At 34.4% G+C, this 18,181-nt stretch overlaps 1 protein-coding gene across 1 annotated transcript; it reads right to left on the bottom strand.

Annotated features, from left to right (window-relative positions):
* Positions 1-1,284: 1,284 nt before the first annotated feature.
* On the bottom strand, positions 1,285-2,247 carry LOC141516721 (olfactory receptor 10Q1-like). The gene has a single exon (XM_074227714.1). It carries the CDS (start codon positions 2,245-2,247, stop codon positions 1,285-1,287), a length of 963 nt encoding a protein of 320 aa, XP_074083815.1.
* Positions 2,248-18,181: the final 15,934 nt, after the last annotated feature.

Genomic DNA, 18,181 nt, shown 5'->3' with positions numbered 1-18,181 from the left:
ACCTCCTTTCCCCCTCTTCCACTTCATCAAACTCCAATGAATCCCCATTTCTTACAGGATAAGATATGAAATCCTCATTTCAACAATCTAAGCCCTTCATAATAAAAGTTCCTTTTACCTTTCTGGCCTTCTTACACATTTTTCCCCTTCAGGTGTTCTTTAATCTAATGACTCCGGATTTCTGGTGGTTTGATACTCAATACATTCCATCTTTGGATTCTAGGTACTTTCTCTGACTTTCTGCCATAAGGAATGCTTTCCCTTGTCATCTCTACCTCCTGGTATCCCTGGTATTTCCTTTAAGTCCCAACTAAAATCTTATCTTCTATAATAGCGGTTTCAAACTCAAATAGAAAAGGGACAACTAAACCATATAAAAGGATCCTGAATGTTGTGTATTGATTTAGAAACTAAAAATTAACATTATCTATACTTTATTATGTTTTTATTTATTTTGTTGATTTTCCCAATTAAATCATATTTTAATCTGGTTTCAGGTAACTTGGAAGTGGTCCCTGCCACCTGCCAATTCGATACTTTAGTTTTATAGGAAGTTTTCTAGGTATTAACTCGCTTAATTATTTCTTATGTATCCAATCTATACCTTGATTGTTCTTATTTATTTGCTTACCTTCTACCTTCTAGATTGTGAGTTCCTTGAGGTCAGGGAATGTCTTTTGGTTCTTTTTGCTATCTCCAGAACTCTCAACATAGTGCATAATATGTAGTAGATGCTGAATAAATGTTTATTGACTGTCTGACTGACTGACTATTGACTTCTCCATCTTTAATACGGAAATTATTTACTAAGATCTGGGCCATCAAAAAATGAAGAAACAGATTTATCATTTTCCCTAATGTACTAGAAATATACAATTTTAATTTCTTACATGCTTTCAGCCCAGTTTTGCTCAGAGTGAGGTGTGTGGAGAACTCAAAAAATGGAGACAGAGCAAGTTCAAGATATCTAAATAGAATTCATATGCATGGCAGTGGCTATAATATATTTTAGCACCAGATTAGGAAACAGATCTGATGTAGCAGTTTGAGAGTAGATTCTAGAATTTCAGAGGTTGGAGAAAACTTAAAGAATATTTAATACAGACCATATCTAAATAAGATATTTCCTTTATAGTGCAACTAAGAAATGACCATCTGGTTTCCCTTCAAGTTCATTCCAGTAAATGATACTCTTAGACATATAGTATTTTATAACAGCAAGTACAAATTATGGAAATTGGAATTAGTTATTAACACCATCTTACAATTCTTTACAACTCATCTTCATGGAGTTTCAGAGGCTGTTTTGCAGCTCATGGATTTTTTCAGTGCATCTTTGACATCCTTATTCCGTAGGGTATAAATGAGGGGGTTGAGCAGAGGTGTGACAAAGGTATAAACTAAGGCAAGCTGCCTGTCCTCATCTTCTGAGGTACTAGACCTGGGACGCATATAGACCAAAGTGCAACAGCCATATTGCAGTAGGACCACAGAGAGATGGGAAGAGCAGGTGGAGAAGGCACGCCGGCGTCCCTCTGCAGAGCGAATGCGTAGAATGGTATTGGCAATAAAGATGTAGGAGATGGAGATGAGCACAAAAGGAACTGTCAGCACAAAGACCCCCACAATGAATAGGACAGCTTGATGCACTTGAGTGTCCCCACAGGCCAGGCGTAAGACAGGTGGGGCATCACACAAGAAGTGGTTGATCTCCAGGTGGTGCCCACAAAAGGGGAGTGTGAAAATCAATACAGTGAGTTGCAGGTCAAGGTAAAAAGCCAGGCCCAGGGAAGCCACTACGAGCTGGATACAGCGTTTCTGGGTCATGATTAGGGTATAGTGCAAGGGATGGCAGATAGCCATATAACGGTCATAGGCCATGACAGCCAATAAAAAGCAGTCAGTCCCACCAAGGGTGCAAAACAGAAACATCTGAGCTGCACAACCAGGCAATGGGATGGGCCTTTGAGCCCCAAAGATGTTGGAGAGCATCAGTGGCACCACAGTAGTGGTGTAACAGATCTCTAGGAAGGACAAATTGGACAGGAAGAAATACATAGGTGTACGTAGGGAGGTGTGAGTGCACACGGCCCAGATGATGGCAGTGTTACCACAGAGGATCATTATGTAAAGGAGGAGGAAGAAGCAGAAGAGGAGGGCCTGGATCTTGGGGGAAGTAGAAAACACTCGGAACACAAATTCAGTAGGGCCAGACTGGTTAAGCTGGTAAATGTTGGGAGAAGACATTTCATCTGCAAAAGAGGAATACAAAGTTAAGCTGAATAATCAGTACCTGAATAACCTAGATAAATTAAGAAATTCTCTGTTATGATCTTAGAATGGGAGAATGATAAGAAGCTTTAAAGATCACCTTTGGCAAGTCCCTTCATATTTAAATCTCTTCAGCATTCCCATCTACCTAATGGTAAGCTTGCACTAGATGATGTCTAAGATTTTCTCTAGGATAAACATTCTATTTTCTATGTTCTGATTCCTTTTCCAATAGCAGTAGTCTATATTTTTTGCTCCAAAAAATCAGTTATCTGATGTTTATTAAGGATTTACTATACCAGTTCCTGTGCTAAATATTGGGCATATAGAGAGAGGCAAAAAATTTTGCCATCAGGGGAGACAACATGAAAGTAACCAAATAGAAACAAGATAAATGTGGGATACAATTGGTGATAGTCTCAGAAGAAAAGAGTCCCAAATTTAAGGAGGATGAGAAATGTCTTCTTGTAGAAGGTGGGACTTTAGCTAAGACTTGAACAAAGCTAGGGAGCTAGAGATGAGAAAGGAGAAAATTCTAGAAATATCAGACAGCCATTGAAAATGCCCAGTTAGGTGATGGAGAATTGTGTGCAAGAGAAAAACAAGGAGGCCAGTGTCATCAGAGAGCAGTAAGATGTAAGATAGGAAAGACAGAAGGAGAGAATTTTATATTTCAATCGGAGTTTAATGAGCCCAGGAATTAATTGAATGGGCAGAGTAGGTTAGGGTCAGAAATGAATTTTAGAAAGATCAAATTGACAGCTGAATGGAGAAAGAAATGAAATAGAAATTAGACAGGAAGATCAAACATCAGTCTTTGCAATAGCTCAGGTATGAGGTGATAAGGGTCTGAACCAATATATGGCAGTGTGAAAGGAGAGAAGCAGGAATGTACTAGAGATGTTGTAAAGGTAGACATTATAGCATCTGACAATTGATTGCATATGAGGATTCTTTCACAACTCTGATATTCTGTCTTTTAAAGGTTATAACCTTAATCTTCTTCATTCTATGCTGGAAGTTCCTTCTAGTTCTCAATTCTATGTACAATATTTTAAAGTCTCCTTCAACTTTGAGGTTCTGAAATAATATGTTTTAAGGTTTCTTTCATCTCTGTCATTATTTAAATATGACATTATTTAGGGCAGAGACAAGATGCAAAGAAAGGCAACAATTTCCCTAAGCTTTCCCCGGACCCCTTTGAACATCTTAAATAAGCAGCTGCTGCTTCTAGAGCTCTCAACTTAACAGTGGGAAGGGCGTCAAACACCTGGTAAGAAGGAGATCACAAGGGTTTCTTTGCTAGTACTGAAGTAGGACTCTATTGCTTTGCCCATTCTCAGATCTGGGTGGTATCTTGGGTGACAATATCAGGATGAGGAGCAGCACCAGCACACCAGAACTTGTAGGCAAAGGGCAGTATGCCCTTTTTTCAGTTCCAGGGTAGAAAAAGAGTACTTGTATTCACTCATAGGCCAGGAGAGTAGTAAATGTAACTTCTCCTTAGATCATATCACCTTAGAAGAATTGACAACTTGCAGACCCCTAGAAATATCTCTGAAAACAGCTGCACAAAACTCTGGAACCTTGGGACAATTCTTCATCCAGCCCTGCTTTAACAAAGAATTAAAAATCAAGTCAATAAATAAATTAGGAAAATGAGTAAACAAAAGAAAAAAATTCTGATCATAGAAAGTTGACAAGGTGACAAGGAAGATCAAAACACCCAAAAGAAGATAACAAAGCCCAAACTCCTATGTCCAAAGTCTTTAAGGAAAATATGAATTGGTTTTAGGTCATGAAGAGTTCAAATAAGATTTTAAAAATCAAGTTAGATGATATACCCAAAGAGTCCAGCTATTGGAATTAAAAATTCTCTCTTTGTTAAAAACTGTTGGGAAAATTGGAAGTTAGTATGGAAGAAACTTAGATTTGACCAACACCTCATACCCTATACCAAGATAAGATCCAAATGGATATAGGATTTAGGCATAAAAAACAATATTATAAGCAAATTAGAAGATCAAGGAGTAGTTTACCTGTCAGATCTCTGGAAAGGGAAACAGTTTATGACCAAGGAAGAGATAGAGAATATCATTAAAAACAAACTAGATAATTTTGATTACATTAAATTAAAAAGCTTTTGCACAGATAAAACCACTGTAACTAAGATCAAAAGAAATATAGTAAATTGGGAAACAATTTTTACAACTATTATTTCTGACAAAGGACTCATTTCTAAAATATGCAGTGAACTGAGTCAAATTTTCAGAAAAAAAGCCATTCCCCAATTGACAAATTGGTTAAGGGATATGCAAAGGCAATTTATAGATGAGGAAATCAAAACAATCCATACTCATATGAAAAATTGCTCTAAATCATTAGTTATTAGAAAAATGCAAATTAAAGCATCTCTGAGGTACAAGAATCATGGAGTTTGAACAAAGACCAAAGACTTAATTTAGTGGGAAAAAACCCATTATCTTATTATGTAGTTCTGCTATCTCTTATACTTTAATTATCTTTCTTAAGGATATGATTTTGTTCTCATCACATTCAACTTAGATCAATGTATACCATGGAAAAAATGTAAAGACTAACAGACTGCCTTCTGTCGGGGGGCAGGAGGGATACAAGATTAGGGAAAAATTGTAAAACTCAAAATAAATAATATCTTAAAGAAAAAAATAAAAATGGAAAAATTAAGTTAAGAGATTTGCAGAGAAAATTGGGAAGAGAAATGAGAATGATGCAAGAAGATCATGAAAAACAAGGCAATGACTAGATAAAGAAACCTTGGTAAAGGAAAACACTGATAAAAATAACACTTTAAAAAAGATTTGGCCAAATTGTAAAAGGTACAAAAAGTCAATGAGAAGAAAGTCTTAAAAAGCAAAATTGAATAAATGAAAAAAGAGATAAAAATTACCTAAAAATAAAAAAAAAACAGCTCCTAACAAAGTAGAATTGGTTAAATGGAAAAGGAGATAGGAAATCTGACCGAAGAAAATAATTCCTTAAAAATTGGAATTGAGTAAATTGCAGCTAATGACTATAAGAGAAATCAAGGAAAAAACCCCAAAGAATTAAAAAAAAAAATAAGAGACAATGTGAAAAAAAAACTGACCTAGAAAGGAGAGATAATTTAAAAATTCTTTGGCAAAATGAAAGCCTTGATTACAAAAAGAGCTTAGACATTATCTGTCAAAAATTTATCAAGGCAAACTGCCTTGATATTCTAGAATCAGTGACATTGAAATAGTCCACTGATTGCATATTGAAAAAGATTGCCAAAATGAAAACTCTCAGGAATATTATAGCAAAATTCCAGAGCTCCCAGTCCAAGGAGATATTATTGTAGGAACAAAGAAAGAAGAAAAAAATCAATTATTATGAATAATACAATATTTAGCAACTTCTAATTAAAGATCTGGAGTGCTTGGAATGATCTTGGGCAAGTCAAGTGACTTGACTTCTCTAAATCTGTTTCCTAATTCTGTGCAAAATGGGGATAATAGTAACTCTCTTTCTTACAATAGTGTTTTAATATGTATAAAGTGAGATAATAGTGAGAACTTTGTAAACCTTAATGAACGATATAATCATGATCTATTATTGTTTTTAAGAACAAATGAAATAATGAATATATATTCTTCTGTATTTTCCCAATATTATGCAAATTAAATTAAAATTCTTTGTCAAAAAAAGTTACAAAGAGTTGACTGCAACTATGACAATATAAGTAATAATTTTTCTCAGTGGCAATAATTGCTAACTATTTTAACTTATGAAACAGAATAATCTATCATAAAACAAATAATTTTAATTAAGTTCAGAAGTGATCATACCTAGGAACTTAGGCTAATGATCACTCTCATGGACATGTCCATTACTCAGATCTCTTTGAAATAATCATGAGAGAAGTCATTAATAGGAGCATTGTTATCTTGATATTTCATTTCAAAACATCAAAGGGTTTATGATTTTATACAGGAGTATAGATCAATACTTTGCTTCTTATGCTATATAACTTCTGTTCATGACATTCCAGGGATTTCTGAAGGTTAAGAGGTCTTCTCCTGGGTCTTTGAATAGTTCAAGGGATTAAAGAGTTTAGGTGATCTGTTTGTTACCCCTTCACTTCATTATGTAACCAGCTTGTCTCTTTTTCTATCACACATTCCTTGGATGACAGCTTTCCCTTATCTTCCTGACCTTTAGTTTTCACTCTTTTTGTATTATACCCCAAATGTCTCTTGCCTTTTGAATTCCCGTGACTTTAAGGTTTTTGAGATTGTGGGTTTCCATGTCATAGACATGAAAAAATGCACTGAGATAATACTGAAAAAAGGGAAAAAACTTGAGGTTATTGACAGCATTGCTAGGTTTTTCTAAATTAAAATACAATTGGCTTGCTCTCTACCTTTAAATCAGTTTGGGAAATATTCAGTGTCCATAGGTAATAATTGCCCAAGACAGAGGGATAGGCACAAACACAAAACTAACAATCAAGTGACAATTCAATTGTATGGAATGCTCAGTACAGAATCTAAATGGAAGAATTCCCTATATGTAGTAAGATCTTTGGGATGTGTCTATATATGACTGACACCATGCTAATTTTTTATGACAGAATACTCTATGAATTTTTCTATTAACTCCGTGGTTATTCAAAAGGATTAGTTTGATATTTATGGGTTAAAATGAATGAACATGCTTGTAATCCAGACTATTAATTTTTAGAAATGATGAAATAAAAATTCAAATAAGTTCTTGCCCTGTCCATGATAGTTAATAAGTACTGGCATTCATATTTAAACCCATTTAAACCCATCTGTCAGTATTATTTCTGCTACAATATTTTTGCTCATAGGATCTACAGCAGAGAACTCGAGTGGACAGAAATCAGTACCAGATATCACTCAAAACTTCTACCAAAACCCCAAATGCTACTTTTCCTTAAAACCTGCCACCTCTGTTTGGAATGCAATATTATGTTCTAGAGACTTAAATTTGCCCTTACCTGTCAGAAACTCTTCCACAGGGCAGAAGCAATTTTAGGGTTAAAGGAAACATAAGATCACATGCCTATAGAAGAGCTTTGCGTCTTTACAGCTAATGTGCAAACCCCACACCTGAAGAAGAAGAGGAAGGGTAAAAGAAAAGAAAAACCATAAAAGGCCATGGACTTGATAATTCTCTCAGGTAAGAGGGGAAAGTAGGTTTTCTTTCATAAACTGCATGAGAAATGAACGGTAACATTTACTTCCACGAATAAGACACAATTATATTCTTTGGGAAAGAGAAAAAAAACTCCATAAGAATTTCTTCCTTTTTTGAGAGACAACTTTTTGTCTATGTGAAAAGAATCTAGAGTCAGGAAGTGAAGACTGTAATTTCAATTCTGTTACTTATTAGCGGTATGAATTTAGAGAAAATATTTCTCTTTTCAGGACCTCAGTTTCCTTGCCTGAAATATAGAAGGACTAGACTAGATAACCTCCAACATTTCTTCTAGAATTCTGTAATCTCACTACCCCAATTCTTTCTACTCTGCCTTCAAATCAGAAATAGAAAATGAACAGATGATTTCTTGAATTGAACAATATAAACTTGGGTGTGACATAGAGATATGCCTTAACAATAGGAGAGTAGTGATTTCCAATGACTATCATGTAGATTCTATCCCCTACCTTCTAGAGGCCATGTTTCTAACATCACAATTAGATACCCAGTCTGAGAACTTCATTGCTATTACCAAAATGTGAGAAGTTGTTCTTTTGTGTCTGATTCATTAACCATTCTATCCATGGAGTTTTCTTGTCAAAAAACACTAGAGTGATTTACCATTTCTTTTGCAAGTGATTAAAACAATTAAAGATTAAATGTCTTGCCCAGATGACATAACTAATAATTGTCTGAGATCATTTGAAGTTAGGCATTCCAGACTTAAGGCCCAGGGCTCTATTCGACTACCTCCTAAAATGAAAAAACTCAGATTTTTTTTTTTGTCTTTTGGCCTTTGTGAGCAGTTAGGTTTATTCAATGATTGATTCTCATAATAATACTTTCAAAAGCATAAAAGAAAATATACTGGATTATAAAGAAAAGCAATGATATTATCTAAACATGTATCATCAATTTCAATATATACTATTAAATATATATTCAAAGTTTATAGGTTAAGAGCCCCTGACATTGTGTAATGTCTCCAGGGTCATTGGGTATTTTGCTACAAAGGATTTTTGGGAAGATGCGGGAGAGAATAACTCAGGATCAAATGATATTGATGGATTTGTCATTTACATCTCCATAGGTAAGGTCATCCATCCAAGAGATTGAGGATTAATTAAGAAAAAACCTTTTCAGAGAAGAATTCTGAAGTTTAGCTTTAATGATCTTCTGAGGAAGATGGATTTTTTTACAAATTAAGGGTATGAAAATCTCCAATACCATAGTTTTAAAGGAAAGATTTTTTTTTGGCTAGGCAATGGGGTTAAGTGACTTTCCCAAGGTCACACAGCTAGGTAATTATTAAGTGTCTGAGACCGGATTTGGCCTCAGGTTGTATGTCAACCCTTACCACTCCCAATTATAGTTAATCCTTTACAATTTTAGAGTTCATAGTCTTCTATTCAAATGCCATTGAGTCTAACTGCCTTAAGCAAGAGCACAATCAAATCAAAAATCCATTAAAAAAAAACCTTCCTTTAAGGGGCAGCTAGGTAGCACAGTGGATTTTTGACATATACTTTGCCTACTGTCTCTAAGTGTGTGATGAAATTACAACCCGATGTATGAAGCTTATCTAAAGTTTTCTCAAGGTAATCTGTCTAGATGAACATAAGAGTTAAAAAAAATTGATCCATTAGGTCAGATTTATACTGCCATATCATAGTCAGCACTTATCATTATTCTATAGAAGATAACGGGAGATGGAAGACCTGAACTTTGTTCTTATAGACACAGAATGACATAATATTTAAACTGCATATTTGCCATATCTAACTCTATGATCCCATGCTCCTATGATCTCTCTGACCTTGGGAATTAATTTCCTCTCTCTGGGAATTAGTTTATCTTTTGAAAAAAATAAGAGGCATATACAGAATTACTACTTTTCCGTTAGATCACAATCCTGGGATCCCAATATAGATAATTAACGAATAAAAAAGAATGAAGCGACCTATCCTTCTGTCTTCCATTGCTCCTAATTCCCTTAGCCATGCTGGGACAAACTCGGATCTGAAGACTGACTTTTTTTCCCAAGATAGTTTTGAAGAACTCACCTCTGTTCTCTTCTATTTTGTATCAACTGAAAAGTATGAAGTTTTCCAGAAAGAAGAGACTCTGAACAGTAGACACAGTCTTTATTTCTGCTTTCAATTTGGACCTCATACAGATGAATGTTGGTACTGCCTTTGGTGTCTTACTGCTTGAGAATCTTGAAAAGGTGACATACTGAGGGTGTGGTATTCAGGGGTACCATTGGAGCTTCCAAGACCTGGATTATGAATATCTACCAAGCAACAGAAAACTTAGTAAAGACAGTCTGTGGCATCTCCATTAACAGTCTAGTCATGCCTATTTCAGTCACTTTATTAGAGAACTCTGAGAATCTCTTAGTGAAATAAGCCCCTGGAGTCCAAGGTTTTCCCAGTAGCTCTGTCTAATTGGACTTGACTAGAGAATTGGTGGAATTATTTGAATTAAGACAAAGACAAGAAAAATGGTTCACCTAACCTTGTCATCACCAGATCATCTCAGGTGTGGGGGTAAAGATAAAAGTTCATGTCTGAGGAGAATGAAAAGGAATATTTTTCTTTTGCCTATGGAATTAACTTAGATTCCAGAAAATCTTTATAAAGTAGGAAATGGAGATATAAATATGTGCCAATATACTGTTCCAAAAAGACTTTTGATATGATAAGCAGAGTTATTAATTGGTAGTCAAGAGACCTGGATTCCAGTCCCAGTTCTTCTATGAACAATTTGCATGAAATTGGGGAAATCATTTAATTATGCTTACAGAGGCAACTGCGTTCAGCTACAACTTGAATGCAACAAATGCAACAAACATTAATTAAATGTTTAAAATTGATTAAATTTATTTTAATTCACATTTTTATTTTGAGTATTTTTATTTATATGAAATATAATTTACTTATAGCAAATCTAAACTTTTGAATCAACTTCCAACAATGGTTTATGGGCTAAAATATTTGAATATTTTAAATTAAATTAATTAAAAACCTAAATTATAAAAGATCAAATAAGATACTGAACTTAACTTCAACAAGCATACCCATTAATTTTCCTTAGTCTTAGTTTCTTAAAATTTCTTATATGCCGAAAATGAAGTTTATCTCAAATTAATCAGTACAGATAAAGAGTTACATAACTCTATAGTCTTAATATGAATGACTGAGATTCTCCATTTCTAGAATCCCTTTTAAATATGTGTTGGCTTTGGTCATCTTCTCCATGGTCTACTTCTCCAATTCTAGCCTCTGGTATTTGGAGTAACTAAATAGTACAGTGCATAGAGGAAGACATGTGTTCAAATTGAGCCTTAGACACTTACTGGCTGAATATCCTTGGGTAAATCATTTAGCCTCAGTTTTCTCATCTGTAAAATGAAGATAATAATATCACCACCCCCAGGATCATTGTAAAAACAGAATGATATAATTGTAAATTGCTTAAAATTGCAAATGGCACATAACAAATACTATCTAAATGTTAGCCATTGACTTTCAGGGCAGAGCCAAGATGGCGGCATGAAACTCATATCTACTCCTGGAGAGTTACTTTGCCAAAGTGTATACCAATAAATTGGACAACTTGAGTGAAATGAATGAATATTTACAAAAATACAAACTACTCAGATTAACAGAAGAGGAAATAAATTACTCAAATAACCTCATTTCAGTAAAAGAAATTGAAGAAACCATTAATAAACTCCCTAAGAAAAAGTCTCCAGGTTCAGATGGATTTTCAAGTGAATTCTACCAAACATTTAAGGAACAATTTATTCCTATTGTACATATATCATTTTTAAAAAAATAGGAGAGGAAGGAGTTCTACCAAATTCTTTTTTATGGCAGCAACATGGTGCTGATACCTAAGCCAGGAAGAACCAAAACAGACAAATAAAATTATAGACCAATCTTGCTAATGAATATTGATGCAAACATCTTAAATAAATTTTAGCAATGAGACTACAGCCAGTTATTACCAGGATAATATACCATGATCATGTTGGATTTATACCAGGCAGATAGAGTTGGTTCAACAATAGGAAAACACTCATCATCATTAAGCAAATCAACAGTAAAACCGACAGAAACTATATGATTATCAAAATATGTGCTGAAAAGGCCTTTGATAAAATACAGCATCCATTCCTATTAAAAACACTAGAAAGTATAGGAATGAATGGAGTTTTCCTTAAAATAATAAATAGTATCTATCTAAAACCATCAACAAATATTATATTTAATGGGAATAAATTTGAAGCATTTCCAATAAATTCAAGGGTGAAACAAGGATGCCGACTATCACCATTACTATTCAATATAATATTAGAAATGCTAGTAGTAGCAATAAAAGAAGAAAAAGAAATTGAAAGAGTCAGAATAGGCAAAGAGGAAGCAAAAATTTCATTCTTCATAGATGATATGATAGTACACCTAGAGATCCTGAGAAAATCATCTAAAAAAACTGTGAAACAATGAACACATTCAGCAAAGTAGGAGGATATAAAATAAACCCACATAAATCATCAGCATTTCTATATAGGAATAACAAAACCCAAGAACAAGAGATAGAAAGAGAAATTTCAGTTAAAATAACCATAGATAACATTAAATACTTGGGAAACTACCTCCCAAGATAAACCCAGAAATTGTATGAACATAGTTACAAATCTCTCCTCACCCAAATAAAGTCAGTTCTAAATAATCAGACAAATGTCAAATGCTCATAGTTAGGTTGAGCCAATATAATGAAAATAATAATTCTACCCAAATTAAATTATTTATTCAGTGCCATATCAATCAACCTACCAAATAAATACTTTAATCAACTAGGGAAAAAATAGTAACAAAATTCCTCTGGAGTAATGAAAGGTCAAGAATAGCAACGGAAATTGATGAAAAAAATGTAAAGGAAGGTAGCCTAGCTCTACCAGATCTAAAACTATACTATAAAGTGGCTGTCATCAAAACTCTCTGATACAGGTTAAGAAATGGAATAATGGATCAGTGGATTAGACTAGGTTCAAAAGAAAACACAGTAAACAACTACAACAATCTACTATTGACAAAAGACATAAGCCTCTGAGATAAGAACTCACTATTTGACAAAAATTGTTGGGGAAAACTGGAAAATAGTATGGCAAATACTAGGCATAGATCCACATCTCATACCCTATACAGGATTCAGACATAAAGAATAATACCATAGATAAATTAGCAGACCAAAAAATATTCTGTCTGGTCTATGGAAAAGAGATAAATTTATGACCAAACAAAAATTAGAGCACATTATAAACTGCAAAATGAATGATTTTGACTATATTGAATTTAAAAGTTTTTACATTAATAGAATCAATGGTGATAAAATTAGAAGAAAATTAGAAAGCTGGGAAACAAGCTGTACAACAAGGTGTTCTGATAAAATTGTCATTTCTAAATTATGTAGAGAATTGCATCAGTTTATAAGGTCACAAATCATTCTCCAATTCATAAATGGCCAAAGGATATGAACAGACAGTTTTCAAGTGAAGAAACCAAAACTATGGATAAGCATATGAAAAAATTCTCCAAACCACTATTGATTGGAGAAATGCAAATTAAAATCGCAATGAAGTTACATCTAACACCTATTAGATTAACCCAGATGAGAAACAATGAAGAAGATCAATGTTGGAGAGGCTGTGGGAGGATTGGGACGTTGTTGAATTTTTGGTGGATTTGTGAACGGATCCAACCTTTCTGTAGAACAATATGGAACTATGCCCAAAGAGTAATAAAACTGTTCATATCCTTTGACCTATCAATTCCAATTCTAGGACTATATCCAGAAGAAATTGTAAAAAATGGAAAAAAGTCCTACATGTTACAAAATATTCATAGCAGCCCTTTTACTACTGGCAAAGAATTGGAAATTGATAGGATGCCCACCAACTGGGGAATGGCTAAACAAGTTATGGTACATGAATAAGATGGAATATTATTGTTCTATAAGAAAGAATAAATGGTTGGACTCTAGAGAACCATGGAATGACTTATGGGATCTGAAGCTGAGTGGAGGGAGGAGAGTCAAGAAAATAATTTACCCATCAACATTATAAGATGTTGGAAGCAACATGATGGAAGCAACCCCTCTTGGCAGTCCAGAGAGCTAGGACAACCATATTTGACAGATTATGAACTCTATTATCCCCAACCAGAGGAAGAAAAACAAAATAAAACAAAATACACAGAAAAAAAAACCCTACCAAATCTGATGAACACTTTATAAAAATTATCTCTTATGTATCTCTTTCCCTTAATCCTAATTCTGCATGCCAAAAATTACTAATTTGTAAATATGTTTAACAAAATATGTATGTAAAATGGCAACCTGACCTTTCCCAACTGAGGGGAGTGGGGTGGGAACTTCATAACTTGGATATATATATATATATATATATATATGTGTGTGTGTGTGTGTGTGTGTGTGTGTGTGTACAAATGTATGAAAACAAATTAAGGGGTGGCTAGGTGGCACAGTGGGGGCAGCTAGGTGGCACAGTGGATAAAGCACCTGCCCTGGAGTCAGGAGTACCTGGGTTCAAATCTGGTCTCAGACACTTAATAATTATCTAGCTGTGTGGCCTTGGGCAAGCCACTTAACCCCATTTGCCTTGCAAAAACCTAAAAAAAAACAAATTTAAAAAAGAAAGGAAAAAATAAAATGCTTCTGGAGCTTTTCCCTACCAAAAATAAATGAAGCCTCTAATTATGGCATTGAAACTACAGATCCCACCAAGAAAAAGAGAAGATTCAAAGAAGTTTTCAGTGTTAGACATCATGGAGGATCTTCAGTGACGTTCTGTTGCTTAGGGGGAAAATGGAAGTAAAGTCCAGGTTGTTAGAGAACAGGAAAGCTAGCAGGAATCTCTTAGCCAAAAAGCAATCCAGATCCCAACAGGTTGAAAACAGCAGAAGTCCCAATAGCTAGATATCAAGCCAGCAGGGAGGATCCCAATCCCAAACAAAGTCTGAAGCCTAGAAACACCAGGGCAAAAGAGAGGAGGAAACAAAGCTCTGCAAAGGCAAGACCTGGATTGCATAGGCAACATCTTGGCCAATGACAAGCCAGGGATCAGACCCCAGTCTCAGCAAAAAACAAAACAAAACAAAAAAAATAAACTTGGATCTATACTCCCTTCACCCTAGCAGCAGAGCTAAAACAACAAAGATAAACACAAAAGCTAAAGGAACACTCATTATAGAAAATTACTTTAAGGACAAAGATGATAACAATGCCATGTATGAAGAAGAAATGAGTGAAAGGTCACTCACAGAGGAAGTATCAAAACAGTCAATAAATTGAACTCAAATACAAAAGCTCATTTAAAAGCTTAAAATGAATGTAAAAACCAAAGAAAAAAGGAACTTCTTAATATAACATTTTATCAGGCAAACTCATGTTTTAATCATTAGATCATAAAATTCTTGAATTATTACAATTCACATTTTGTCTTTCACATGGTCACATTGATATACATACTTCACTTTAACTAAAATAAAAATTACATAATTGTTCACTTCACAAGTGAATGTGTTGAAAATTATCAAGTTAATTCGAGTTTGTAACATTTACATTAGATGATCATATTAGTACAAAGAGTGTCCAGCAAGTGACATACAAACAGCCTTAACTTCTTGCTCTTCATTAAAGTAACTCAAGCATCATCAACTAAAATAAATTTCCTTCCTTTCCAAAATGTTTCTAACTAAAGTATAAGTGATTCTTCTCCTTATACACTCAAGTGAGTTATATTCTCTTCATGAAGTAGAACTTGAAACTGCTACTGCACAGAAGTGATTATTGCAATCACATAAATCTCTTTGTTCTTCTTACTTAAATATCTGTTTTCCTAGCATAAAATAAAATAAAATCAAGTCAAGGGATTTTAATTCTCCTCAAAACATATAGCCAACAGCAGAAGTTAAAACCACATGCTAGTCTATCTAGCTATTAAAGTTCAATTGACCTAAAATTTCTTTATCAGTTTGACTTTTAGCAATTTACTAAAAAGGTCCAGGGCATCAAAGGAAAATTACTTTACAGTTATAATTTTGAGTGTCATTTTTCAAGGCAGAGATCCTGTGGATAATAAAATGCTTTACGCCATAATTTAGATTTATCCTGCGAGACATTTTTCAAATGGTACATTTGGGGAAAGTCAAGTCAAAAGGGTCCAAGCTCAGGTTACACTGAAAAACCTCCACTTCAAATTGTTATTCCACTTCACCTGTCACCTTTTAGTCTCCAAACCTCCTTAGGGCTTCCATACTTCAAGAGAGCATTGACTCAACAACATTTCCTTTGCTGCTCATACTTGATATCAGACTCAAAACAAAAGTCAATTAAAAGTCCCATGGTCTAAGAGAGTAATTCCATCTAATTAGGACCCCAGGTGAATATACTTCAAAAGGACTAAATGCTAATTATATTCTGGATGGGGGAGCATAATCAATAAATCCCCACATATATCACATGTATCTACTCTGAGTGTCCCTGTCATCAGAATACATTAAATAGGGTAACTTTCTAAACGTTAAAAAAGGAGTCAAATTTCCCCATCATCTGAGGATCATTCCTTGACATACAAAAATGGTCTTAACAGTTGTGTTCCATAATTTAACTCAATGGTCTGTCCTTCTGGTAGAACTAACTTCTGATCTCTGGACCCACATACCTTTGACATCATCTGTTTTATTTCTTGATAAAGATTGTATGTTAGAGGCCTTTTGGCTAGAAACCCTTCCTTCTAGCCTGCTGTATTACACAATAAATAAACACCTTTGCTCAAAAAAATTAAGTCTCTCCTCTGGGTTACTTCTCACTCAAGGGATTCAGCCAGGTACTAAATTATTGCTGCTGGAATGTCAGCATTGACACCTGCTCATATGTGTGTCCAGGAGGGTCTTAAAGAGGGATGATTTCCCAGTCAATGCACCAAACAGTGTGGGATAAAAATCAACTTAAAATATTGTGAGACTCCCCTGAGCAAAAAGAAAAAAAAGTTTATTTACTTTTCTTGAGAGAAGGGAACATTCTAAGTCTCACAAAGGTGGAGAAGATCAAGGAACTGGGCAAATTGACAGTCAAGCAAAATAATACGGTCTAACATGATTCCTTCCTCCTCCCTATCATCTCTCTCTGTTGACTCATTGGTTAGTATTTAGAGTTACATTCTGCTCCTGAAAAATCTACTCCAGCAACAAAGAAAAGAATGAAAAGTTTCCATAAACTACTACTTCACCATCCAGATGATGAGAATAGCCTCAGGATTATAATTGTCTTAATGAAGTAATGTCTTGGGGTGGCGAGGTGGCACAGTGGATTAGAGCACCAAACCCAGGAGTCAGGAGTAGCTGTGTTCACATCTGGCCTCAGACATTTAAAAATTACCTAGCTTTGTGGCCTTGGGCAAGCTGCTTAACCCCATTGCCCTGCAAAAAAAGTAAAAAAAAAATGAAGTAATGTTTAAGTTTAGTAAAAATAGGTTTATCATGAAGTTATGAACTTGTCTTAGAATGAAAGGTCTTTCTAGGAACAGTGTATGGTCCTCCAAAATGGATGCAATTCATTATCAAGAAAACAAGTGGAGTTGTAGTCTCATTTGGAATGCAAGGTTTTTTTCCTAAGACTAAACTAAGAATATTGGTTTGTTTTCCTTAATATTTCTTAACCCTAAGAGGAATTCACTAGGAATATTAACCACCTGAGGGTTTAGCAGAGAATATTCCACTCATATGTAAACTTGGAGCATTTTCAATAAAATCTGGGGTGAAACAAGGATGCCCTTTATCACCCTGACTATTGAATATAGTATTAGAAATGCTAGTTGTATCAATAAGAGAAGAAAAAGAAATTGAAGGAATCATAATTGGCAATGAGGAAGCTCTAAATATAAACTCCTTGAAACAATTAACAAATTCAGCAAAGAAACAGGATATATAATAAACCCACATAAATCACCAGCATTTATATATATGATCAATAAAGCTCAACAGCAAGAGCTAGAAAGAGAAATTCCATTTAAAGTAACTAAAGACAGCATATAAAAACTTGGGAATCTATCTTCCAATACAAACCCAGAAACTGTATGAGCACAGTTATAAAGCACTTCTTACCTAAATAAATTCAGATCTAAATAAATGGGAAAATATCAATTGCTCATGGTTAGGTCAAGCCAATATAATAAAAATGGCAATTCTACCCAAATTAAATTATTTATTCTGTTTCATACTAATAAAATTACCAAATAACTATTTCATTGAACTAGAAAAATAGTAATAACATTTATCTGGAGCAACAAAAGGTCAAGAATAGCAAGGAAATTGATGAAAAAAATGTAAAAGAAGATGGCTTGGCTCTACCTGATGTAAAACTATACTATAAAGCTGCAGTCAAAAAAAATGTTTGGTGCTAGTTAAGAAATAGAGTACTGGAATTCCAGCCAAGATGGTGGAGAGAAGACAGGCACAGTTCTAAAGTCTCTTTATCTTCCCCTATAAATAATAAGAAACAAATCTCTTAACAAAAATCCAATCGACAAACCCAGAAAGAAAAGCCAGGAGAACAGTAACCACCTTAGGATCTGTCTTCTGAGATTGTGGGTGAGTAC

Source organism: Macrotis lagotis, chromosome 3 (assembly GCF_037893015.1).
Source record: "Macrotis lagotis isolate mMagLag1 chromosome 3, bilby.v1.9.chrom.fasta, whole genome shotgun sequence".
NCBI lineage: Eukaryota > Metazoa > Chordata > Mammalia > Peramelemorphia > Peramelidae > Macrotis > Macrotis lagotis.
This window is presented reverse-complemented; position numbering and strand designations above follow the sequence as displayed.

Coding starts and splice junctions, on each gene's coding strand:
- LOC141516721 (XM_074227714.1), bottom strand. CDS start 2,247: ATGTCTTCTCCCAACATTTACCAGCTTAACCAGTCTGGCCCTACTGAA.